At 46.7% G+C, this 24,982-nt stretch overlaps 8 protein-coding genes across 8 annotated transcripts; 7 read left to right on the forward strand and 1 right to left on the reverse strand.

Moving 5' to 3' along the window:
* Positions 1-692: 692 nt before the first annotated feature.
* Positions 693-2,518, forward strand: EV420DRAFT_1282740 (acyl-CoA oxidase; the record flags this gene model as incomplete). The annotated part of the gene is made up of 6 exons (XM_060468306.1): positions 693-1,009; positions 1,059-1,172; positions 1,229-1,761; positions 1,810-1,844; positions 1,900-1,912; positions 1,962-2,518. 6 exons carry the CDS (start codon positions 693-695, stop codon positions 2,516-2,518), a joined length of 1,569 nt encoding a protein of 522 aa, XP_060321658.1.
* A 143-nt stretch (positions 2,519-2,661) lies between these two features.
* On the forward strand, positions 2,662-3,823 carry EV420DRAFT_421644 (tetrapyrrole methylase). The gene is made up of 5 exons (XM_060482041.1): positions 2,662-2,769; positions 2,820-2,891; positions 2,939-3,063; positions 3,115-3,384; positions 3,436-3,823. The coding sequence occupies exons 1-5, from the start codon at positions 2,707-2,709 to the stop codon at positions 3,782-3,784; spliced, it is 879 nt and encodes a 292-aa protein (XP_060321659.1). The 5' UTR covers positions 2,662-2,706; the 3' UTR covers positions 3,785-3,823.
* A 1,077-nt stretch (positions 3,824-4,900) lies between these two features.
* On the forward strand, positions 4,901-6,483 carry EV420DRAFT_1654170 (uncharacterized protein; the record flags this gene model as incomplete). The annotated part of the gene is made up of 11 exons (XM_060478795.1): positions 4,901-4,963; positions 5,015-5,098; positions 5,154-5,166; positions 5,215-5,259; positions 5,319-5,516; positions 5,566-5,648; positions 5,699-5,803; positions 5,853-5,912; positions 5,961-6,048; positions 6,104-6,411; positions 6,460-6,483. 11 exons carry the CDS (start codon positions 4,901-4,903, stop codon positions 6,481-6,483), a joined length of 1,071 nt encoding a protein of 356 aa, XP_060321660.1.
* A 2,370-nt stretch (positions 6,484-8,853) lies between these two features.
* EV420DRAFT_421787 (uncharacterized protein) lies at positions 8,854-10,637 on the forward strand. The gene is made up of 11 exons (XM_060482042.1): positions 8,854-9,047; positions 9,103-9,115; positions 9,167-9,221; positions 9,276-9,473; positions 9,523-9,605; positions 9,656-9,760; positions 9,812-9,871; positions 9,921-10,008; positions 10,064-10,365; positions 10,419-10,465; positions 10,526-10,637. Exons 1-10 carry the CDS (start codon positions 9,010-9,012, stop codon positions 10,455-10,457), a joined length of 981 nt encoding a protein of 326 aa, XP_060321661.1. The 5' UTR covers positions 8,854-9,009; the 3' UTR covers positions 10,458-10,465; positions 10,526-10,637.
* A 911-nt stretch (positions 10,638-11,548) lies between these two features.
* Positions 11,549-12,494, forward strand: EV420DRAFT_1654172 (uncharacterized protein; the record flags this gene model as incomplete). Its single annotated transcript, XM_060478796.1, has 8 exons — positions 11,549-11,586; positions 11,639-11,651; positions 11,703-11,757; positions 11,807-12,004; positions 12,056-12,138; positions 12,188-12,292; positions 12,345-12,404; positions 12,459-12,494. 8 exons carry the CDS (start codon positions 11,549-11,551, stop codon positions 12,492-12,494), a joined length of 588 nt encoding a protein of 195 aa, XP_060321662.1.
* Positions 12,495-14,784: 2,290 nt separating this feature from the next.
* EV420DRAFT_1488782 (uncharacterized protein) lies at positions 14,785-15,263 on the reverse strand (the record flags this gene model as incomplete). The annotated part of the gene is made up of 2 exons (XM_060470653.1): positions 14,785-15,038; positions 15,155-15,263. 2 exons carry the CDS (start codon positions 15,261-15,263, stop codon positions 14,785-14,787), a joined length of 363 nt encoding a protein of 120 aa, XP_060321663.1.
* A 1,066-nt stretch (positions 15,264-16,329) lies between these two features.
* Positions 16,330-16,808, forward strand: EV420DRAFT_1488783 (uncharacterized protein; the record flags this gene model as incomplete). Its single annotated transcript, XM_060470654.1, has 2 exons — positions 16,330-16,438; positions 16,555-16,808. 2 exons carry the CDS (start codon positions 16,330-16,332, stop codon positions 16,806-16,808), a joined length of 363 nt encoding a protein of 120 aa, XP_060321664.1.
* Positions 16,809-18,521: 1,713 nt separating this feature from the next.
* EV420DRAFT_1771194 (uncharacterized protein) lies at positions 18,522-19,847 on the forward strand (the record flags this gene model as incomplete). The annotated part of the gene is made up of 8 exons (XM_060481087.1): positions 18,522-18,904; positions 18,960-18,972; positions 19,028-19,082; positions 19,141-19,338; positions 19,388-19,470; positions 19,521-19,625; positions 19,676-19,741; positions 19,800-19,847. Exons 1-8 carry the CDS (start codon positions 18,867-18,869, stop codon positions 19,845-19,847), a joined length of 606 nt encoding a protein of 201 aa, XP_060321665.1. The 5' UTR covers positions 18,522-18,866.
* Between the last annotated feature and the right edge of the window lie 5,135 nt (positions 19,848-24,982).

Raw genomic sequence — 24,982 nt, forward strand, 5'->3', positions numbered from 1 at the left:
CCTTTTCCGGTGGCAACTGGTGACCATTGATGCCTAAAAAAATCATTTCTTTGCTAAGAGGTGCCTACGATACTTTGAAGCTGGTGAAGGGTCAGAACGCAAACAACCTGAAGAAAAAAGCGCGTTGGCAGCGACAGGAACAGAAGAGCAAGCGTGGGAATTATTCGGCGATATCTGGGCTGATGATAAACGTTAAACACTGGTGTTCCTTAAGACCATCATAAAGTTCCAAACCATCAGATGGTAAGCTCCTACTTTGTTACGAAGAATCCTACTTGACGTCGTTTGAAAGGCGATACGTTATCCGGATCCATGTGTTCTAGCCCGCTATCTTGAACACGAAACGATCTCTAAGCTTTAATCATTCACTTGCTACTTACCGGTGCAACGGAAAGTTACTATGGACGCTGAAAAAATGCATGCATTCCGTCTGTCCAAAAGCGTTTATTTGCGTTCGGCGCAAGGCTCTCATATAAAAGGCTTGCGAAGTAGCATCATGCTGTAAGATTTTCAGCGATGAACAGCAACTCTACACTGGCGAAGCACCCTCTTTTTCGTACTCAAGTAGAGAAGCTCACTACTGATGAACGAGTTGCTCTCGCATACAAGAGAGCGAAACTCATGCTCAGTACTCATAGTATGTCAAATATGTTCTTCCTTGCCATCAAGATAATTTGACTTCCTGACCAGGCATGACGGCCTCCGACGTTCAACACAGCTCTGAACGCTTCTGGGGCTTGTTCACAGATCCTGCAACATGTTTGGATGTCGGAATGTTTACCATTCTTGCTGCCCATGTGGGCTTGACCATTGGTACTCTGTCGCGCCACCTTGATGCCCGTCCGGACTTAAGGCCCCTGGTCTCTGAACTGCTTCGTTTTGAGAAAGTAGGCATCTTTCTCTTGACTGAACGCGGCCACGGCCTCGATGCTTTCAATATTGAAACTACGGCTACACGGTTGTCCGACGGAAGCTACGTTCTCAACACTCCGCGTGAAGAGGCTACCAAGTAAGATTGGCTTTTCCCTGAAAGTGCCCCTACTGATTACACTGAATAGATTTATGCCCGCCTCTACGCCCGCCTTTGGTATACCAAAGGTTGCGTTGGTCATGGCAAGGCTCATGGATAAAGGCAAAGATTTCGGGTGTAGATATTTTATAGTACCTATCTGGTAAGTTGCTGGCTACTCTCAATAAATGCATCAGTCTCGCTCATTCGTTTAACCAGCGATGAAAAAGAAATGTACACTGGTGTAAAGTCCACACGCCTTCCCCGTCGTAGTGGAACTGGCCCGCTCGATTTCTCCATCACCTCGTTTGACAACGTCCGCCTTCCTTCGACGGCGCTAGTGGCCGCCGATCCTCACAACATCACCGCTCCCGAACAGCCATTAGAAGCATGGTGGGATGAGAACTGGAGAATACAGTTAGGCTCATTGTTGATCATATCTCCCTTGATCTATGCTGTGAAGATGTCGGCTTATATTGTCGGTCGTTATTCCATGCACCGGTGCATCACAGATCGCAGAAGCTCTTCCATGGTCCCGATAATCTCGTTTAGGACCCAGCAATGGCCGATTGCTCATTCAGTCGCCGTGGGATACGTGTTGGATCACTGGTATGCATCGGTCACACAAGAGTCGCGAGATTCTGCATTGGATGGTCGCCTTCGGCATGCTATGGCTGTCATTACGAAGGCTACGGTGGTCCGTCACTTCCAGCGCTGCATAGCCGAGATCTCGGAGCGCTGTGGCGCACAAGGTGTGTAGTCGTTAAATATTGCGGAGCCAACTTTCAACATATTCGTAGGAACATTCGAACAGAATTACATGGCAAGAATGGAGGTAAGATATCCGCTGGCTTTGAGCATACTCGCGCTAACATGATAATGTCTTTTAGAACGACGGGAAAGGTCAGATACACTCGAATTATGTTCATGCTCAAGTTATTGATTCCTCGAGCAGGTGCTGTCGTTGCTGAGGGCGAGGTCCTTACCTTGTGCATCCGGTTGTTCTCCGAACTTCTTTTGAAGCGCTACACTATCCCCTTACCAGACGCTGATGAATCCTTGCTGGCCCAGCATGCTCACGGTCTGATGGAAGAGAATAGCCAGCTCCTTGCTGGAATAGGTGACCATCGCAACGAAGAATTCAACTCCCTCATTCTTCCCCAATCTCAACCAGTCATCGAGGCTCTGGGCCATGCCTTTGCATATTCCGCAGCGAAGAAAGCCAAACTCCCTCAGCCTATCTTGGATGTATACGAATGCGCTGTGATTCGCCAAGATCCAGCCTGGTACTCCGAAGCTGGAGTCTTGCGAGTGCAACAACGCATGCGCGAAGATCGTGCTGTTTCTTCGATGCTGCCGCACTTGACGTCGTACATTTCTGGACTGAACATGGCGGATTTTGCGACTGCACCCATCGTGTCGAACGAGACTTGGCAGGCGTATGTGTCTGAGTTGCCAGTATACTCAGGAAATGCAAAGATGGCAGGTAAGGCGTATGCAATGCTGTAAATGTATTACTTTATCGATTTTTCTGTACAACGGGAACGCAGAATGGGCGATGTAGATAGACATGTAGATGAATTCTAAATTTCTCAATTTCAATGTTTGCGGTAAACGTGAAATAAAATTTCGCAATGCTTTTTCAGCGTCACGGAGATTGCCGAAACTAATTCTCGCTTTCCTTTCCTTCTACCACCATGTTCTACATTATCGGTCTTGGGCTTTGCGATGAAAAAGATGTCACCGTTCGCGGACTCGAGGTAGAATATTCACTATACTCTGACTGGCCCATGCCTTACCATTTTTACAGGCCATCAAGAGTTCTTCACGCGTATATTTGGAAGCATATACTAGTATCTTGATGGTTCAAAAAGAGAAACTGGTATGATACTCACTCATCACGATATTTCTTGGGCCGACGTATGCAAGGAAGCATTCTACGAAAAACCACTGATTCTCGCCGACCGGGACACGGTGGAAACGGAGAGCGACGAAATACTGGCAAATGCAGACAGGGAGGATGTATCCTTGTTGGTTGTTGGAGATCCATTTGGGTGAGTAACGTTTCATTTTCTTCGGTAGTAGACTTACACTGGAGCTCGCAGGGCAACGACACATACCGACATCATCCTTCGAGCTCGTGCCCTGGGTATCCCTACTCGCGTCATCCACAATGCATCGATAATGAACGCAGTCGGCGCCTGTGGTCTCCAACTCTACAACTTTGGACAGACAGTTTCCTTAGTCTTCTTCACAGAGACATGGAAACCCGACAGCTTTTACGATAGGATCAAGGAGAACGCGGATCTCGGTTTGCACACGCTCGTGTTGCTGGATATAAAGGTCAAGGAGCAAAGCGAGGAGAATCTAGCTCGGTGAGGAACCTTCTTCCTCTCTCCCTCTCTCCCATCTTATGTTCATGTCAGTGGTCGGAAGATCTATGAACCACCTCGATACATGTCGATACGACAGGCTGTCTCTCAACTCATAGAGATAGAGTCTCTAAGGCAGACCGGGACGCTATCTCCTGATATAACTCTTGCAGTCGCGCTTTCTCGTGTTGGCGGTGGAAGCGACAATCAGAGGATCGTCGCTGGTACCCTGACCGAGCTCGTGAACCATCCAGAAGATGCTTTCGGAGACCCTCTGCATAGTCTTGTCATCGTCGGCAAACGACTTCACCACCTTGAGGTCGAATATGCTCAAGACTTCGCCATTGATGTCGAGAGATGGAGGAATACCGCCAAGAAAGTCTATGGATGTGCATTGGATTAGGCTTAGTGAAGCCAGGAGTCATAATGCATCGCTGTGTACATTTTAGCGTACGTTGTTGAAGCAATACGCTCACGCATTCACCCTTGACATGATATTCGTAGAGCGTTTACAACTGTATGGGCTAATACGAAATTTATATCGTCTGAAGCTCCAATGTTCCCCCTCAAAACGATAGGATCCATCACTGTGGTATCACATTGCTCATATGGACTCACGCTATTTTCGTCCTTGAGTGCCAATATTCGCATACTGTGAAGGCTCGGTAGTATCGAATGACAAGACATATCACTGGTGTTGAAGTCAATGACCGTTGAAGTGATACAGGTTCAGGGAGCCTGAGTGTAGGATCTACTCGGCTGGATGTTAATCTCCAGGGGCGTCAAGATATTATAGGCAGCACAAGCCTCTGTTGATTCTGGATCCAACCGAGTTCAGTTAGGATGAAACGTCAAAATCTCTTGAATGTTGGCGGGAAAGTGCCTTATTCTGTTGGTCCAATCATAGATAAGATCCTTCCACCCACCAAGCCAGGGCGCATTTGCAGCTGACACCGACGAGCTGGTCTCCATTACTGGTTGCCCTGGAAAGAAAGTCAAGAACTCTTGTAGATTGGCGGGATAGATGGTCACAATATTGGTGGTCATTGTTTCGGGTTTCTATCTGTCTTGATTTGAGAGTTTGCCTAGGGGGAGACCAGGCAAGGCACGCTTCTTTCCCACATTTATATTACGACCGATACGACGAGCCCTCGAGCTAGCCCAGTTCTACGTCTTCTTCACCGCTCTTCCCGGAGTATCAATGGCGGGAGACACTTGGAGAGATGGATACAGAGATTACTACCGTAGTCCACATCCATTCCGCATTCGGAGCAGTGGATGTTCTTTGAACCAACAAGATCACCAGACATCGTGGAAGATCAGGAAGATTTACGATGTTACAGAAACCAGAGGATAAAAAGCTGCTTTCGATGCGCCTGCAGGACAACTAGCTGTGTGCCTCCTTACATTTCATTCCGGGGTAAGTTCAATGTCGACGTGCGAGTGATTTCTTTTCTGAACCGTGGTATGGGATTATGATAATGAATTTGACAGATCAATGCGCTGACAACTGATGGACATGACTGACAACTGCCATTGGGCTCAGATTCTGTGTTTCGATGCTGGCCAGCCTTGGGTACTCGTGCGTCTTCTTTTAAGTCTCTCATGATGGGTGTTGGAAATATATATATAGAGGTTCTTTCCCTTCAAGACGGGTAAGACGACCCCCCAGGTACAACATGCTGCCCGTCCCCCCCGGTTATCCTATAGAAAGACTGTAAGTTATCATCACGAACTCGAGAAGTGGTATATACTAAACCAGTTTATTTCAGGTCTGGACCTGTGGTCTGTTTTTTTGCGTCTAGCCATTCAGACCCTAACACGGTAATTCAGATCGTTGCCTGTCTATTGCACTGGGGACTCTTTGGGACCCTTTCTGTGCAGCTTTGCACGTCGCTCATTTGCCAATGATATGGTTTCTAATTCATTCTGTTTAGATCTGTACTATCTGGCTTTTCCGAACGATAGAAAATTCGCAAAATCTCTCGTCTATGGCATCTACATTGTTGAATTGGTACAGATGGTACTCGTCACCCACGACGCCTTTGCAGTGTTCGGTTATGGCTTTGGGGATATTGAAGCCGTCATTGATATTCATTTTGATTGGCTCACTGTTCCCGTCATCAGCGGTGCCAGTACATGCAGCACTTTCTGATTGTTTTCTGATACTTATCATGAGTACAGCGGCTTGCGTCGGACAGGTTTTCTATGCATACCGAATCTTCATATTGTCAAAGTCACGAATCGTCCCTATATTCGTCACCTGTGTTAGTTGTAGTGCTCTTTCTCCGCGACATTCTAGCTCATTTATTTACAGGTGTCGTTGACCAGCTCTGTCGCAGCCATAATCACAGGTGTCTACTCTTTCGAAGCAGGTAACATTATTGAACTCGATAAGAGGAAAATTTTCGTTTCGGTCGGGGTAAATAACTGGCTAGGCGTCCATGTTCATTATGCTGATCCATGCATAGATTTGGTGCGGCGCCTCCGCCTTGTGTGATATTGTCATTGCTATCTGTATGACCTACTATGTCAGCTCTTTCTCTCTTTCAGTCATCTTCATTAATATTGTTCCATAGCTTATGCGCAGCGATACTGGTTTCCGGCGTACCCGAATGATAGTCACAAAGTTAATTCGTCTCACTATTGAAACGGGATCTGTGACAGGTATGTAATCCGCACAATTCACCGTTGTCAGAAGATTGACACGGCCTACTTTTAGCTGTTGTCGCTCTGCTCAACCTTATCCTCTTTTTTGCGTTCCCCCGTCAGACTTTCTTCACGACGCCCGCCCTCCTCATGCCCAAGCTCTATGCTAACACCGTTTACATGGTGTTGAATTCGCGAATCCGGATTATCGGTGGACGTGATACTTACACGTCTTCAACTGATATGAGCGTCACGAGTTCTATGTTACGGGATACCAGTTCCCAATCAACAGGCGGCACAAAGCGAACAGAAGGCCGGGCGCCAGTGGTCACGATAACTAAAGAGGTATTCAACGATGGATATGAAATGGGTCGAATGAATGTCAGTCATCGTGATTCATTCACTTGATTGGAACTGATTCTTCCCAAGAACAAACCGCAGGACGAAGTATAAATTGCACCATATAAATTCAAGGATACATCTCTTGAGCTCACAGCGAGATTATTGACAAAGTATTCAAAAAAGGATCATGACGGGTCCTGTTCCTGCCTAAGCAGGCGGGAAAATGTTATACGGGCATGTATTATTTACACCGCCTAAATCTTCTCGATACAAGTGCGCTGTGTTGACGTCCAGACACTACCCTGATCCCAAGGCTCATCATGTTTCTCTGGTCGATGCGTCGGCCTTTCAAGCAACGCAGGAGACGACGGGTACTCCATAAATTTGTTACTGACAGCAGGTCCGCCCAACAGTGCGATTTCAGCCAATCTCTCGTGATACGATGCTTATAGTGGCCCCTTCTCGCACTTGTGATGGAAACGACAATCGGAGGATCATCGCCGGTACCCTGATCGACCTCGTGTGCCATCCAGAAGATACTTTCGGAGATCCTCTGCATAGTCTCGTCATTGTTAACAAACGGCTTCACTACCTTGAGAACGAGTATGTGCAAAACTTTTTTGCTGATACTCGCATAAGCCAAAGCATCAACTGACAAGACACATCGCGAATATCAAAGTCAACAACCGTTGAAGTGATAAAATCAGTCACGGTAAGTTTTGGGAGGAGAGTGAAATTTGGTCGGCTGAGAAGTTGATCCCCAGGTGCAGTCAAGATATTATAGGCTATGACTCTGTTGCCGTCCCTGTCGACAGATCTGGACCCGGTTGAGGTGGGTAAGAAGGCACGTCAAGAACTCTCGAATGTTGATGGGAAAGTGCCTCAATTCATGGTTCAATAATAGTTAAGATCCGCTAGGGTGTATTTGCAGTCGACGTTGACGAACTTGTCTTCAGCGCTCAGCACTCACCCGGGAAAGAAAGTCAAGAATTAGCGGGATCGTCGGTGGTCCATATGATAGTCATTGTTTCGAGTTCCTATTTCGGTCCACGCATATTAATCCTTATACATGCATTTCCTTCGATGCAATGAGCCCTGCCTAGTTCTATGTCTCCTTGACCGCTCTCCCCGTGGAGTACGACTGTCGGCGGATACGAGCGACATGAAGCAGAGACAGATACAGCCACATTGATTCCGAACTGTGAAACCTTTTTGACCTAACAAAGTCATCAGACACCAGTGTGGAATACCAGGAAGATTCACGATGGGAGAATCCAGGGCATAAGAACGGCGGCTTCCTGTAGACTAAAATATCAAAGGGGGTTCGTGCTCCCTCTTACAGATTATTCCAGGGGAGGCTTCAATATTAGCTTGATACCAACGTGCCAATTTATCTGCTGTCAGTACTTCCATTTCTTCTGAACCTTGGTGCGGGATCATGGCCATTATTAACTTGAGGAACCAATGCGCTGATAACGGATGACCGCTGATGAACATTGGTATAGTCGAAACTGCCGTTCGAGAATCGGCTCAGCTGCCGTGGATGCTGACTGGTCCTGGGTATTTTTACGCTTTCTTTCAAGCTTCTCATGATGACTGCCGGAAGTATGTATCCGGCCGCTTTCCCTTCAGGACTGGAACTTGAACGACCCCCAGGTCGGAGATCGCCAAAACACTGACATTCCTGCCATCTCAGACTTGTTGAGTCAGAGTGTTCCATGGATCTGTCGCTGGCTGACGGCAGGTAGAACAAGGCAACTTTGACATTAATATTGTGCGACAAAAGAACGGTGAGCGCGCGCAACGCGAAACCGTCCTACGAGAACTGGTTGGAAGTAGGGCTTTCCATACGAGACCGGAATCCTTGCTGCTAGCTGCCGGAACGTTCATTGCTTGCGACTTGTAAAGTAGCAGTTGGAGCTGAGTTGGATTTGAGTTGAGGTTCGAGTGTCTATTTCGGTACATTTCTTTCCCACGCCTCCCTTTATCCGTCATCTCATCTCGTCGTTACATGCCACAGTACCTTCAGGCACAATGCATGTGCGCTGAGCGCTCTTTGGGACAGTTCTACGACTTTTGTATCGTTCTCAGTGGAGTACGATTACCGAGGGGGAGGCTCGTTGGAAGACATGTCCAAGAAATGGTTCGCAAAGAGAGCGTAGTACGCATTAATGACGCATTCGTGTGGCTTCTTCGGGCCAGCAAGATCACTGGATGCTATGAAAGGTCAGAAATATTCCTGATGATGGAAGAACCTGCGGCATAAACATCCTCTTTCGATACACCTTGTGCATGAGAGTAGAAAATAGATGATGCTCAGCCATAACTGTATAGCATGGTGAGTGGTTTCAAGTTATTAATGCGCTAGCATCTCCCCCGCTCTAACTTGGTTCAAAGATTTCTTCTGAACTGGTGAAACGGAATCACGATAATCAACCCCGCGAGTTAATCCGCCGCAGACTACTAATGAACTTGATTGATATTAGAGTTGGACTGCTTTTCAGCGCAACGTATGTGATGTGATGCTGACCTGCCTCAGGTATTCGAACCCCTTCTTTCAAATCTTTCACATGGTTGTTTGGTATATATGTACAGGTTCTCTCCCTTCAGGTCCGGTAGAACAACCACAGACGCAACATGCAGCCCGTCCCCGCAGGTTACCCCATAGAACAACTGTAGGTTATAATCATGGAATCAAGCAGTGACATGTACTGAATCATCTCTTTTAAGGTCTGGACCTCTGGTTTGTCAAATTGTGCGTTTGGTCCATTCAGTTGCTAACACGGTAATTTAGATCATTGCCTATCTCTTACACTGGGGACTCTTCGGGACTCTTTCTGTGCAACTCTGTGCGTCGCTCTGAGTCACTCCTCAGTTGATTGCTCCTGATGCATTCCCATTAGATCTGTACTATCTAGCATTTCCGAAAGACAGACGATCTACAAAATGCCTTGTCTATGGAATCTACATTGTCGAGTTTGTTCAGACGATGCTCGTTACCCATGATGCCTTTGCAGAGTTTGGGTATGGCTTCGGCGACATCGATGCCCTGACTGGAATGTATTTTAATTGGCTAACTGTCCCTATCATGAGCGCTGTCGGTTCGTGTAGCATCGTCTGTCTGTTTTCCATTACTTATAATTCATACAGTTGCTGGTGTCGGACAGGTCTTTTATGCATACCGAATCTTCATATTGTCAAGATCACGAACCGTCCCGATATTCATCGCCTGTGTCCGCTGCCACGATCTTCCTCTGTGACAGTCTAGCTCATCTATTTACAGGTGTCCTTGACCAGCTCTGTGGCAGCTATAATCACAGGCGCCTACTGTTTTCAAACAGGGAACATCGCCGACACCCATAACACGCGGTTGTCTATTGCCATTGGAGTAAGTGATTGACTAGGCGTCCCAAGGTTCATCGTGCTAATCCATGCATAGATTTGGGGCGGAGCAGCAGCCTTGTGTGATATTCTCATCGCTATCTGCATGACTTATTACGTGAGCTCCTCTCTCTGCTATCTTCCATGATGTTCATATCGTCCCATAGCTTATGCGCGGTGATGCTGATGTCCGTCAGACACAAATTCTAGTCACCAAACTAATTCGTCTCATCATTGAAACGGGAACTGTGACAGGTATTTACTCCCTACCATCCGCCATTGTTACAGAATTAACACCGCATGCGTTCAGCTGCTGCTGCTCTAGTCAACCTTATCCTCTTTTTTTCCTTCCCTCATCAGGCATTGGACGGGACAACAGCCTTCGTCATCCCTAAGCTGTATGCTAATACCATTTACATGGTGCTGAACTCGCGATTCCGAATTATGGGTGGACGGGATACATATACGTCTCCTACTGATACGAGCACTACGAGCACTACGATGGAGGATATGACCTTCCAATCAACAGAACGCCCACAGCCTGCAGACGGGACGGAAGGACAGGTGTCAGTGGTCGTGATATCTAAAGAAGTATTCAACAACAGGTTAAATGTGTGTGAGTCATCACGATTCATGTGCTTTATTAGAGCTAAATTTCTCTCAAGAACAAACCACAGGACGGCGATATGAGCTTCCCTACGTAACTGATAGAGTATGTTCTCTGAGCCGACACCGTGTATGGAAACTCACTCTAATTTATTTATTGCAACAGGCATCAATACCAAAGGTTACGACCTTGTGTGCTGCTGTGCGATGTGTAGGAATTTATACTCAGAATTACTTCTTCTCAACTGCCAATGAGGTGTAAACAAAACATGAATGTCAAACCCAAAGGCACATAGCAGCTTGGAGACGACTGACATCATGACGGCCATGGTCTTCAATCCAAGATCGAACTGCTGGATCAGTTCGTCCGCCTTTTGCAGCAAGATATTATCAAGGCTTAGTCGTTCTCATTCTCGTCACGTATTGGGATGGTTCTGTCCAAAGGAGAGTAGAATCTGGTCGGCTGACGATTGGTTAATCCCCAGGAGCTATTATGGACATAGGTTAATGTTGTGATCCATGGACTCCGCTGAGGTGGGTTAGGAAGAACTCATAATTATCGATGATGCCGTTAATCTCTCCTTTCCCGTGCCTGTCTATCGGAAGATCTTTCCGCCCACCATGCCAGGGCATATTTACAGTCGATGTTGACGAGTACGTCTCCTTGACCGCCCCCATCTCTGTGTGGTATGTTTTCCGAGGGATAATCGGAGGACATGACACTGAGATTGTTCGGTGCAAGACGGATACAGAAATTGCCGCCCGTAGCCCACTTTGATTCCGCATTCCGAGCTATAGCGGAACTTTTTCGAATGAACAAAATTAGCAGACAATGAAACACCAGGAAGATTTCCGACTCGCGACGGGGGCATCTAGGGAATAAGAAGCTGCTTTCGACGCCTCATTTGGATAACTAGAGGTCGGATGGGATAATTATATAGGGTGATATCGTCAAGTTCAGGTTCCTTCTTCCCACAGCCTATTCTGGGGGGCAGTTTCAATATGAACTTGACAATGCGCTGACCGCTGATGAACATTTGGAATTGCCATTCAGATCAGTTGCCGTGGTGTAATGCCGATCGGCCTTGCGTACCTATGCGCCTTCTTTCAAGTCTCGCACGATGATTGTCAGAGATATATGTATGGCAGGTTCTTTCTCTTCAGGACCAGCAAAACGACCCCAGATATAATGCAGCCCATACCCGCAGGTTATCCCGTAGAAAAGCTGTAAGCTATGATTTTCAAATTGATTGGCATTTACTGAAACAGCTCATTTTAGGTCTGGACCTTTGGTTCGTAAAGGGTTGCGTTGAGCCTATTAAGTACCTAACATGGCAATTAAGATCGTCGCCTCTCTCTTGCACTGGGGACTGTTTGGGTCTCTTTCCGTGCAGCTGTGTGCGTCGTCCACTCTCCAATAATATTGTTTCTGATTCATTCTGGTTAGATCTGTACTATCTCGCATTTCCGAAGGATAGACGATTTACAAAATGTCTTGTCTATGGCGTTTACATCATCGAGTTTGTTCAAATGGTGCTCGTCACCCACGATGTCTTTGCAGTGTTCGGTTACGGTTTTGGTGACATCGGAGCCCTGACTAGAATAAATTTTAATTGGCTCACAGTCCCCGTCATAAGCGGTGTCGGTGCGTGTAGCACCTTCTACTCATTTTCTATGACTTACTATCAGGGTACAGTTGCTTACGTCGGACAAACCTTCTATGCATACCGAATCTTTATATTGTCGAGGTCGCGAATCATCCCTATATTCATCGCCTGTGTTCGTTGCAGTGCTCTTTCTCTGTGGAGTCTAGCTCATTTATTTACAGGTATCCTTGACCAGCTCTGCGGCAGCTATAATTACAGGCGTCTACTCTTTTGAAGCAGGTAATATTATTGAACTCGATAAGAGGAAAATATTCATCACGGTCGGGGTAAATAATACTAAACATCCATGTTCATTGTGCTGATCCGCATGGCACGCAGATTTGGTGCGGGACCTCTGCCCTGTGTGATATTGTCATCGCTATCTGCATGACTTACCACGTGAACTCTTTATCTTTTTCAACTATCTTCAATGGTGCTCATCCTGTTTCGTAGCTTATGCGCAGAAATACCGGTCTGCGTCAGACATGAATTTTGGTCACAAAACTAGTTCGTCTTACTATTGAAACGGGATCTGTGACAGGTATGTAATCCGCACCATCGACCGTTATCACTGACAGAAGACTGAATGTCTGGTTTTTAGCTGTTGTCGCTCTGCTCAATCTTATCCTCTTTTTTGCGTTCCGTCATCAGACTTTCTACACGACACCCGCCCTCATCATGCCCAAGCTTTATGCTAATACCATTTACATGGTACTGAATTCGTGAATCCAAATTTTGGGAGGACGCGAAACCTATCTGGCTTCTACTGATATAAGCTTCACAACCGCTTTGATGCGGGATACTAGTTCCCAATCAACACAACAAATGGACAGGATGCAAGAACAGGCCCCAGCGGTTGCGATAAGTAAAGAGATATTCAACAATGATTATGAGATGGGCCGAATGAATGTCAGTCGTGGTGATTCACATGCTTCATCGGAGCTGATTTTCTATCAAGGATAAATGGCAGAGCAAAAGCGTTGGATCATAACTGTTAGCAGAGTACTTTTTGAGCTCACATCACCCTAAATTGTTTATTGTCATGTTATAAATGCCAATTCAAATGTTACGACTTGGATGTACTGGCACATCGCTCCATTGATCATACACACTAAAGAAAACGTTGGTTGGCCTTCAGTTGTGCCACCGCTGCAATGAAATAGAAAGCTATAGCTAGAGTTACTCATCGAAATCTGTATAGAGCAAGGTAAGTCGAGAAGATTAAATGTCAGATCAAAGGCGCTTTTTGAACAGGACTGACTTTAATGGTGATGAGGCTATAGTGTCCATTTGCTACAAAAATTCCCTATAACTATAGTGGAGTGACTTTTGTAAAAATCCCTATAACTATAGTAATGTCAAATTATACGTATCTTGTAGGGATGCCATCACTTTTTGATTCCTAATTATACGTATCCCTTGTAGCAGTCTCGCCAGCCCTAGCTAGGTCTAGAAACTGTTGCCGTATGGCTGCCGAGTTAGGGTCCATGGGCACTGGATCGGCATTCGTTGCTTGGGCCCGAAAAAAAAATTGCAGCCCAGAAAAATAATATTTAATGATTTACTATTGCCTCCCAACCCATGCGCAGCCTATTTTGGCTGGATGCACCCGTGCATACTTGGACATATAAAACTGTGGGAAAATATCATTCCCAATGCGGTAGCAGCTCTGTCGGCTTTGAAAGCTGGGTAAAATTCTGCATTGCACATGGATTATTTAGGCTCAGTTTAATTAAAATACATTTATGTGATATATAAATGCTTAATAGAGTGCAAATACTGTCATTCAACTGATACACAAACAGGAAAATGCCACTCTCACCATGGTCGGAATTTGCCAGATGCACCCCAATTAGGGGTGTAGGATAGAATACCCTTGCAATCAGGTACTCCTAGGGCTTTCTGTACCTCGAAAATATGATAGTCATATCTTACATTTCATGATTTTACATTTTAGGCCAATAAATTAGCCTTTAATTCATGTTTATTCGACCAATAAATGCGAATAATGGTGAGACAATTGTTGAATTCAACTTTTACAAAAGTATGCAGCACAATGTGCATCTAAATAATGATATAACAAATGAGAAAAAGACTTCTTATGTGAATGTTCAATGATACAAATGCATATATGGATCTGCCCTGAAGTGAATATATTATGAACACTCGTAGTATGCAAAACGAGCTTGTGAACTTTCGTCTGATTCTGTTTTCACTTCTTATGCATGAAACGGTATAATGGTGAGACTATAAGCAGATCGGGGTGGATTGGACTATTATTTTGACTTATACTAGACATAACCCTGCATTTTCAACAAAAAACATACCTATTGAGATGGTGCACAGATATATAGAACTGGTATTTGCTTACAAGTGCTCTAAAATGTGGGGCAACCAATGTAAATTGAGGATTATCATGAGATGAGGGTATCCTGTTGCATTAAAAATTATATATACACAATCCTTATACCTATAATACAAGATTCTGATACGCTTTGTGGCATCGGAGAGTGTACATCGAGCAGTGGAAGCATCCCAATGATGGATTCCGCTCGATCGATCACCCCGGACCAGACAACCATACCATGATCGAGTGGCTGTGCAGCACCATTTTCTGTTCCTCTCCACCACATCCACTTCCTTTCCTGCCCTCTTGCTCATCTGTTTTGCCCATTGTCATGGGTATATGGTATGTTTGAATTGTTTTTTATACTGACATGTCAAATTTAGGTCTTTTTGGCATATCCGGCAGCCCCAAGATCCTCGGGTAGTGACCATTTCATTCCCACCCCATGCATAAGCCCTCGCCTGAGGCAGCACTGCCAGATATGACTGCAACACTGTATGTTGACAATGTGACCCATGCACCCCTGCCATTGCCCTGATACGACTCATATTCTGCCATGACCCATCCCATGCCCCCTACATGCACATTGACCTCGATCGTCATTGGACACACAAGCGCGGCACGATGACGACACAGGATATCACTAGGGTTTCCATATTGGACCTCATCATGCAGCAGGACGGCACCTGTAACAGTGACAACCACAATGACAACGATGACGGAAAAGCCAGGAGACTTCGAGCACAATGAGGGTTAGGGTGGATCTTAGGCTAGGAATGTAGAGGGAGACTGGGCAGCATACTGGGGAGGAAGGGGGAGGGCAGGAGGGCAGGATGGAGACCGGGCTGCCGATGTCCAATGACAGCAGCGACACTGACGTCCATTTGGGCGTCAAATGTTCTCCAAGACATGGGGGATTCGATGGTGGTCTCCATTTTCTCTCACAAGCCCACCATGACGTTCATTAGTGCCATTGATCCCTAAATCGCTCCCTAGCCCATGCCACCTATATGTTAATTTATTTTTGTATTATATAGTATTTTATATTTATTTATTTGTTTTACAATGCTTTAATTATGAATACTAAATATTTTATTACTGATACCCATAAATAGGGAGTGCAAGAGCAGCAAACCTGAGGTAGGAATTGGTTGGGCACATGATGGGGAGAGACCAAGAAATGGATTGCATGTGAAAATTCATGGCTACATATAACTTCGCTTTCTAGTGGATACATGAATTTGACAGGCCTATAGTTATAGGGATTATTACAAAAGTGGTTCCACTATAGTTATAGAGATTTTTACGTAGAATGGACACAAAGGGATGTGGTGATAGCCTTGGTGCCAATCTGATTTCTGGTCGCGTCAAGAAGGGAAGGTTGGTTCAAATCATGGGACTGAAATAACAAGACAGAGAAGTTCTCATTCTCGTCATATGTTGGGATGGTTCTGTAGCACAATATTGATGTTGAAATTGCATCACTGTCAGCAACAGAACCGTGGTGTACTCTGACTGACCAGAAGTACTAGCAATCTCTCGTGAGAGGGTTGATTTTGCATCCCTTTGTGTCCATTCTACGTAAAAATCTCTATAACTATAGTGGAACCACTTTTGTAATAATCCCTATAACTATAGGCCTGTCAAATTCATGTATCCACTAGAAAGCGAAGTTATATGTAGCCATGAATTTTCACATGCAATCCATTTCTTGGTCTCTCCCCATCATGTGCCCAACCAATTCCTACCTCAGGTTTGCTGCTCTTGCACTCCCTATTTATGGGTATCAGTAATAAAATATTTAGTATTCATAATTAAAGCATTGTAAAACAAATAAATAAATATAAAATACTATATAATACAAAAATAAATTAACATATAGGTGGCATGGGCTAGGGAGCGATTTAGGGATCAATGGCACTAATGAACGTCATGGTGGGCTTGTGAGAGAAAATGGAGACCACCATCGAATCCCCCATGTCTTGGAGAACATTTGACGCCCAAATGGACGTCAGTGTCGCTGCTGTCATTGGACATCGGCAGCCCGGTCTCCATCCTGCCCTCCTGCCCTCCCCCTTCCTCCCCAGTATGCTGCCCAGTCTCCCTCTACATTCCTAGCCTAAGATCCACCCTAACCCTCATTGTGCTCGAAGTCTCCTGGCTTTTCCGTCATCGTTGTCATTGTGGTTGTCACTGTTACAGGTGCCGTCCTGCTGCATGATGAGGTCCAATATGGAAACCCTAGTGATATCCTGTGTCGTCATCGTGCCGCGCTTGTGTGTCCAATGACGATCGAGGTCAATGTGCATGTAGGGGGCATGGGATGGGTCATGGCAGAATATGAGTCGTATCAGGGCAATGGCAGGGGTGCATGGGTCACATTGTCAACATACAGTGTTGCAGTCATATCTGGCAGTGCTGCCTCAGGCGAGGGCTTATGCATGGGGTGGGAATGAAATGGTCACTACCCGAGGATCTTGGGGCTGCCGGATATGCCAAAAAGACCTAAATTTGACATGTCAGTATAAAAAACAATTCAAACATACCATATACCCATGACAATGGGCAAAACAGATGAGCAAGAGGGCAGGAAAGGAAGTGGATGTGGTGGAGAGGAACAGAAAATGGTGCTGCACAGCCACTCGATCATGGTATGGTTGTCTGGTCCGGGGTGATCGATCGAGCGGAATCCATCATTGGGATGCTTCCACTGCTCGATGTACACTCTCCGATGCCACAAAGCGTATCAGAATCTTGTATTATAGGTATAAGGATTGTGTATATATAATTTTTAATGCAACAGGATACCCTCATCTCATGATAATCCTCAATTTACATTGGTTGCCCCACATTTTAGAGCACTTGTAAGCAAATACCAGTTCTATATATCTGTGCACCATCTCAATAGGTATGTTTTTTGTTGAAAATGCAGGGTTATGTCTAGTATAAGTCAAAATAATAGTCCAATCCACCCCGATCTGCTTATAGTCTCACCATTATACCGTTTCATGCATAAGAAGTGAAAACAGAATCAGACGAAAGTTCACAAGCTCGTTTTGCATACTACGAGTGTTCATAATATATTCACTTCAGGGCAGATCCATATATGCATTTGTATCATTGAACATTCACATAAGAAGTCTTTTTCTCATTTGTTATATCATTATTTAGATGCACATTGTGCTGCATACTTTTGTAAAAGTTGAATTCAACAATTGTCTCACCATTATTCGCATTTATTGGTCGAATAAACATGAATTAAAGGCTAATTTATTGGCCTAAAATGTAAAATCATGAAATGTAAGATATGACTATCATATTTTCGAGGTACAGAAAGCCCTAGGAGTACCTGATTGCAAGGGTATTCTATCCTACACCCCTAATTGGGGTGCATCTGGCAAATTCCGACCATGGTGAGAGTGGCATTTTCCTGTTTGTGTATCAGTTGAATGACAGTATTTGCACTCTATTAAGCATTTATATATCACATAAATGTATTTTAATTAAACTGAGCCTAAATAATCCATGTGCAATGCAGAATTTTACCCAGCTTTCAAAGCCGACAGAGCTGCTACCGCATTGGGAATGATATTTTCCCACAGTTTTATATGTCCAAGTATGCACGGGTGCATCCAGCCAAAATAGGCTGCGCATGGGTTGGGAGGCAATAGTAAATCATTAAATATTATTTTTCTGGGCTGCAATTTTTTTTTCGGGCCCAAGCAACGAATGCCGATCCAGTGCCCATGGACCCTAACTCGGCAGCCATACGGCAACAGTTTCTAGACCTAGCTAGGGCTGGCGAGACTGCTACAAGGGATACGTATAATTAGGAATCAAAAAGTGATGGCATCCCTACAAGATACGTATAATTTGACATTACTATAGTTATAGGGATTTTTACAAAAGTCACTCCACTATAGTTATAGGGAATTTTTGTAGCAAATGGACACTATAGCCTCGATTTTGGGCCGACTAAGCTTCCGTATTCATAGGAAAATATCGTCTGCGAAATAGGTCACCGATGTCAGGGTCATCAACCAGAAGCGAGAGCAGACTGTATCGAGGGAGACGAGAATATTGTGGGCCGATGATCATCGCTAGAACCTAGAGCAAGCCTAGAGATTTGGGTTTCTATTTCGGTACATTTATTTCCCATGCCTTCTGTTGAAGATCTTGATCACAATGCCACGCAGGTGCTTTCTGCTCCACCTCTACATCATGTTACAGTGCATCTTCTGGGTATAGATGTACAATCAGTAACTCTTCTGCTACAACTTCATTCAGAAATTTCTTACTGGTAGAACAGAATCACGATAATCCATTTGATAGGTTAACGCACTGACCTATGATGAACATAGTTTGAGATCGCAGCAGTCGGACTGCCTTTCATCTCGGTTTCAGTGATGTGATATTGGCCGGTCTTAGAAATATGAAAGTCTCCAAGATGGCTGTTTAGTATATATCTACGGATTTTATCCCTTTGGAATCAGTAAAACAACCCCAGACACAACATGCAACCCATCCCTGCAGGTTATCCCATTGAAGAATTGTAAGTTATAGTCAGGATATTGAACAGCGGTTTTTACTGAATCATTTCATTTCAGATCTGGCCCTTTGGTTCGTCAAGTTGTATATTTAGCCTATTCAGTCTGACCCTAACACAAAAATTCAGATCGTCGCTTGTCTCTTGCACTGGGGACTCTTCAGAACCCTTTCTGTGCAACTCTGTGCATTGCTTCATGGCATTCCCCAGTAGATTGTTTCTAAGTGATGCCACCTCGTCAGATCTGTACTATCTAGCATTTCCGAATGACAGACAATCCACAAAATGTCTCGTCTATGTCATCTACACTATCGAATTTGTGCAGACCATACTTGTTGCTCACGACGAGTTTGAAACATTCGGGAACGGCTTCGGTGACATCAAAAGCCTTATTGGAATCAGTTTTAGTTGGTTAACTGTCCCTATCATGAGCGCTGTCAGTTCGTGCAGCATCATCCATTTATTCTCCATTACTCATAATAAATATAGTCACTTGTGTCGGACAGTTCTTCTATGCATACCGAATATTCATATTGTCAAAGTCACGAACGATCCCGGTATTTGTCACTTGTGTTCATTGCTGTGTTCTTTCATCATAGCAGCCTAGCTCATCTATTTACAGGTATCGTTGACCAGTTCTGTGGCAGGTATAGTTACAGGTGTCTACTGTTTACAAGCAGGTGACATCACTAAGCTCAACAACCAGAAGACATTCATCTCTGTCAGGGTACGTGACTGACTAGGTATCCCATGTTTATCATTCTGAACGCTATGCAGATTTGGTTGGGAGCCTCCGCCTTGTGCGATATCATCATCGCTGTCTGCATGACCTACTATGTGAGTGTAAGCCACTAACTCTACCGACTTAGATGTGTTAGGGTCGCTACTCGCACTTCGGTAGACGACGATCCAACAGATCAAAGGCAATGAAAGTCGATGGGACAAATAGTCACGAAGAACGGAGTTCAAGTTAGGTAGAATAAACCTTAGCCGAAGCTGGGGTTTAGACCAGCTGAGGCTCTACTTAAATACATGTGAATATCCTAAAAATACTACTGCGCAGTCAGTCCGTGATGATCGCGCACCGCGTAATCCAGCTGACTAAAGAAAAGAAAAGAAAAGAAAAGTAAAAGGAAAAGAAAAAGAAAAAGAAAAGGAATAATCGTAACATTACCCCCTCCTTAAGACTCATTCGTCCCGAATGAGAATATATCTCCTTCCTTCCTCATAAGCGAGTCGAGGGGCTCCCTTCTGCTTTAAAACAGGATCGATTGGACCTCCGCTACACCATAAAAAACCACTCGTTGTGTTCGGCCTCTGACCCTCTCTCCCCCTGGACTTAGGTTCCTATAACTCCTAAGCCACCTTGCGCCGGTTAGGCCTCGACTGTCTGTCGGGATCCGCGATCCCTAAGGGTTCAATGCTTGTGATTAAGCGGTGGAAATCCCCTTCTACACCGTAAGAAATGGCCTTTTTAGGCCGCGCTTGTTTGGAAAGAGTCGGCTCCACCGCTTGAGGTGGATTGTCGTGACTGGGAGTAGAACGACCAGGTATCGTCCTCATCGTTGTCATCATCTTCAGAGTCGAACTCCCAGTTTTCATAGACCCGTTGTAGGTGTTCGAGGTCCAACGTGGAGTCCTCGTCGTCCGATGTTTCTTTCAGTACTGGTATTCCCTCTGCTTCCTCCGTAGTGACTTCCCGTACCGCTATCGACGACTGTGAATCGGAATGTTTTGGGTTCGTGCATTCCGAGGAGTAAACGGTTTCGATATCCGTTACGCACGGGGTATCCGGGTCGTGGTAAATCATTCCAACGCCCGGTGGTATTTTGTCGTCTCTCCCCACCGTTTGCCCATGCTTGTTAACCTCCCAATAGATTCTTTGAAGGCGGGCTTCGTACTCGTTGACGAGTTCTTCTGCGTTCGCCATGTCCGAGCGTTTTACCCAGGAATTCTCTTCTCTTGGGTATCCTTTCCACTTCACTAGGTATTCAGTTATGGCGCGACGAGCCCGTCCGCGGCCTACCACCTTATCTCGCTGTTCCACGATCTCTTCTATCTCATACTCCTCCTCGTCATCAATTAACTCGGGCGGTGGCCTCTCGGGGTAAGGTTGGTTTGGAAATTCGGGGGCATGGTACGGCGTTAAAAGGGATTCGTTGAAACGGTTGTGGATTCTCCATTTAACTGGTAGTTTTAGTTCGTAAGCGGAAGCTCCCCTTTTTGCGGTAATGGTGAAGGGGCCAACACGACGGTCCCCAAGCTTCTTGGTCGGCCTAGGGAGATGAAGGTTGGTTGTGTCGAGCCATACCTTATCCCCTGGCTGGTACTCCACGGCCCGGCCTTTACGCTTGTCGTAAGCCTTTTTCATCGAGTCCGCTGCCTTTTCCAGGGATATCTTGGTCTCCTTCTGCGCCTTCTCAATTTCCGTCACTAATTCTGCCGCGGCTGGGACTATCGTCGGTTTTCGGGATGCGGTGATGACTTGCCCGTCTCTCCCGAAGACTACCTTGTACGGGGAGTATCCAGTAGACGAGTGTTGGCGATTATTATGGGTGAAGGCTGCTAGGGGCAGCCATTCACTCCAATCGTCCTGCCTATCGTTGACAAACATCTTGAGGTACTTCTCGATCTCCTGGTTCACCCTTTCCGTCTGTCCGTCCGTCTGCGGGTGGTATGCTGTGGAGGGGTTTCCTTCGACGTTAACGAGAGTGTAAAATTCCTTCATGAATTTGGAGACGAAGACGGAGCCACGATCCGAGATGACCTTTTCGGGCATTACTCCGTAGGGCACATAAACGTAATCCCTCAGGATCTTGGCGAAGCCGAGGGAGGTGAGCTCTTCAGTACAGGCGATAGGGATGATGGTTTTAGAAAAGCGATCGACGATAACCAAGATGGAATCATAGCCCTTCGAATTCGGCAGTTTGGTGATCATGTCTACTGAGATGTGGGTCCAAGGACGAGCCGGGATCTCGTTTGGATGAAGGGGCGCTTTCTTGGGGCGACGGTCTGCCTTGGTACGTTGACAGATATCGCACCCCTTCACGTAGGCTTCGACGTCCCTACGCATTCGTGGCCACCAGTAGTCAGCGAAGTACCAATTCCTTGGTCTTCTCGATTCCGGGATGTCCGGCGGTGACGTGGTCGTGTTTGAGGGCTATGATCTGCCCTCGTAGATCGCGGTCGACCGGTACATAGATACGTCCCATCATACCATAAGAGGTCCTGCTCGCGGGACACCCCCTTCTCATGGTTGAGGGAGTCCGAAATCCCTCTGTCCCAACGGCGGGGATCATGAGTGGCGATCTTGATCCTCTCGTGTAACTCCTCAGTAGTCGGCATGATCAGAGCCCTAAAATGCTCCGCCTTGAGGACTGTTATGTCCTTGTTGTCCTCTTTTCCCTGATTGTGGTCCGCCCTTCTCGATAAGAGATCTGCTTTGCGATTTTGTGCCCCGGGTTTGTGGTGCAGGGTGAACTGGTACTCCGCCAGCTCAGTTACCCACCGTGCCTTGTCGTCGGTTGAGCTTCTGAGGCTTACGGAAGTACTGGAGGTTGGAGTGGTCCGTCCAAATCTCAAAGTCCTCCCTTGCTCCCATGAGGTACTGCCGCCACTCCTCGAGGGCGATCATTATGGCTAAGAGCTCCTTGTCATAGATCTCGTAGTTTCGTTCCGTGATCGACAAGGCCTTGGAGAGGAAGGCTACTGGCCTCCACTTCTCGTCCTGCCACTGGGAGAGTACCGCCCCTACCGCTCCTTCGCTGGAATCCGCCTCTACTCGGAATCGCCCTTGATCAAGCGGAATGGCAAGTACCACGTCCTCCCGGAATAACTCCTTCAGTTTTTTGAAAGCTTTTTCTTGGGCTTCTCCCCAGTTCCATTCTTGTTTGCCGGTGAGAGACGTAAGTGGTCGAACGTGACGGCTGTAATCTCGAATGAATCGTCGATAGAAGTTACAAAATCCGAGAAAGGATTGTAACTCCTGTTTACGACGGGGAGTCGGCCAGTCAAGTAGGCCCGCAATCTTGACGGGGTCCATACGGATCTTTCCCTCGCTAATGATGACCCCAAGGTACTCAGTCTCCTCTACTTCGAATTCACACTTCTCTGCCTTTAGGAACAAGTTGTTCTCTCGTAATATCTGGAGGACTTTGCGTACAATCCTCTTATGCTCCGCCTTGGACTTGGAAGCAATGAGGATGTCGTCCAGATATACTGACACTTCCCAGCGGTGATGAGATCTTTAAAGATATCGTTCATCATCCACTGGAAAGTGGCAGGAGAGTTGGTGAGCCCGAAGAACATGACGAGGGGCTCGTAGAGACCGCGATTAGTTCGAAAAGCGGCCTTCCACTCGTCCCCCTTCTTGATTCGTACGTTGTTGTAGCCCCACCGGACGTCCAATTTGGTGAAGTATTTGGCCTTCTTTAGTCGGTCCATGAGTTCTCCGATAAGCGGTAATGGATAACGGTTCTTGATGGTCATCTCGTTGAGCTTTCGGTAAGTCCTGGACAGGTCGCAGTTTTCCATCCTTTTTCTTGACGAAGAAGAACGGAGAGGCCATGGGAGATTTCGAGGCCTGAATACGCCCAGTGGCCAAGTTCTCATCCAAGAACTTGTCCAGCTCCTCCTGTTCCGTGGGGTTGAGTGGGTAGACCTTACAGTCTAGGTTGGCGTTAGCGTTGGGGATTAGCTCGATGGCATGGTCCCAGGGTTTACGTGGGGGAAGTTCATCGAAATTCTCCTTATCGAAGATATCCTTGAAGTCCCGATATTCTTCGGGTACTATCTCTTCGAACGACTTGGCGTCTTTTTTCGCGTTAGCTTGGGCGGCCAGTTCGTTGGCTCGGGTTCCCATGGCCCGTATATGAAAGGCTTCTTCAAAGTCGATTACGAGGATGGTATCCCCTTCTTCGTACTCGTCCCACCGCGCGGAAGGGTCGGTATCAGGTAGGGAAAAGGGAATTTTCCTACAAGTACACCGGGCCAAAGTAACTGCTCCGGTGTCCCAATCAATAAGCGGATTGTGACGCTGCAACCAATCGTGCCCCTAGGAAACAGGGGCGTGGAGCCCAGATCGACTACGGCGAGTTCGATCCGTTCCACGTGGTCCCCTATTTTCAACCGTACCTCGGCGTATTCGGTGATATCGCCCCCTTTGTTGCGAGTGCCGTCGGCATTGTAAACCGGGACGGGTCGGGCCGCTTTCTTCAAGTTAAGGCCATGGGTTTGGGCCCAGGCCCGGTCAATTGAGCTGCCTGGTGGCCCCGCTGTCGACCAGGGCGCTCACGGCGTGGGTCTCCCTCGTGTCCAGAGTCTCTAACTTGTACTTTTATTGAGACATTGCGCCCTTTTCTCCCTCGTATGTACATGGGCGGCTTCCGCAAGTCCTCCATCCATTGCCACCGCTCCCTGGCCTGAGCGGCCGTTTCGGTCTGTTCTTCCAGCTGATGACACAATTGATCGGTTACCTCCTCGCGTCGTCGCGGGTGTACCCATCCGTTGAGAACGGCGCGAGCTGCCGCATCTCCTCGAGCAATTCGTAAGGCCCGACGGGTCCACAGAATGCCATGGGGCTCGTAGTACATCGCCGCAAATACCTTTTTGTCGTTGGCATTCGCGGTGAGGGACACGGCGGGGGACGCTGGCCTCCTAGGGATTACGACTGGGATGTCGGACCGTAGGTGGGCTTCTTCATCTTCGACTTCTTCCAACGAAACCGAAGGAGTCTTGCTTCGAGGCGGCATTTGGTCACCGGGCCGAAGAGGGCCCCTCGGCGGCACTTGGTCACCTTCCGTCGAAGTGGTGGAGGAGGGCTCGCTGCCCTGTGTTCGGCCCTGGCCTCGGGCGCTTGTGCGCGACGTTGTAACCTCCACGGTCGATCCTTTCTTACTGCTCTTCCTAGACCCGGCGGTACTTCGGGTTGCCCTTCGCGGGGGCACACGTATTGGCTCCTTCGAGGGGTCTGCACTGTTTGCCGTCGGGTGTCCCTTGGCTACTAAGGGCAGGTGGTCCCCCGAGCTCACAGCCTCAGCTGCTTTTCCGACGCTTCCCACTGGAACAGACGCCTCCACAGGCGGA

This window comes from Desarmillaria tabescens (genome assembly GCF_030435595.1).
Source record: "Desarmillaria tabescens strain CCBAS 213 chromosome Unknown EV420scaffold_197, whole genome shotgun sequence".
NCBI lineage: Eukaryota > Fungi > Basidiomycota > Agaricomycetes > Agaricales > Physalacriaceae > Desarmillaria > Desarmillaria tabescens.

Coding starts and splice junctions, on each gene's coding strand:
- EV420DRAFT_421644 (XM_060482041.1), top strand. CDS start 2,707: ATGTTCTACATTATCGGTCTTGGGCTTTGCGATGAAAAAGATGTCACC. Junction 3,064..3,114: donor GTTGTTGGAGATCCATTTGG/GTGAGTAACGTT, acceptor TGGAGCTCGCAG/GGCAACGACACATACCGACA. Junction 3,385..3,435: donor AGCGAGGAGAATCTAGCTCG/GTGAGGAACCTT, acceptor TGTTCATGTCAG/TGGTCGGAAGATCTATGAAC.
- EV420DRAFT_421787 (XM_060482042.1), top strand. CDS start 9,010: ATGCAGCCCGTCCCCGCAGGTTACCCCATAGAACAACT. Junction 10,009..10,063: donor TGAAACGGGAACTGTGACAG/GTATTTACTCCC, acceptor GCATGCGTTCAG/CTGCTGCTGCTCTAGTCAAC. Junction 10,366..10,418: donor TATTCAACAACAGGTTAAAT/GTGTGTGAGTCA, acceptor ATTTCTCTCAAG/AACAAACCACAGGACGGCGA.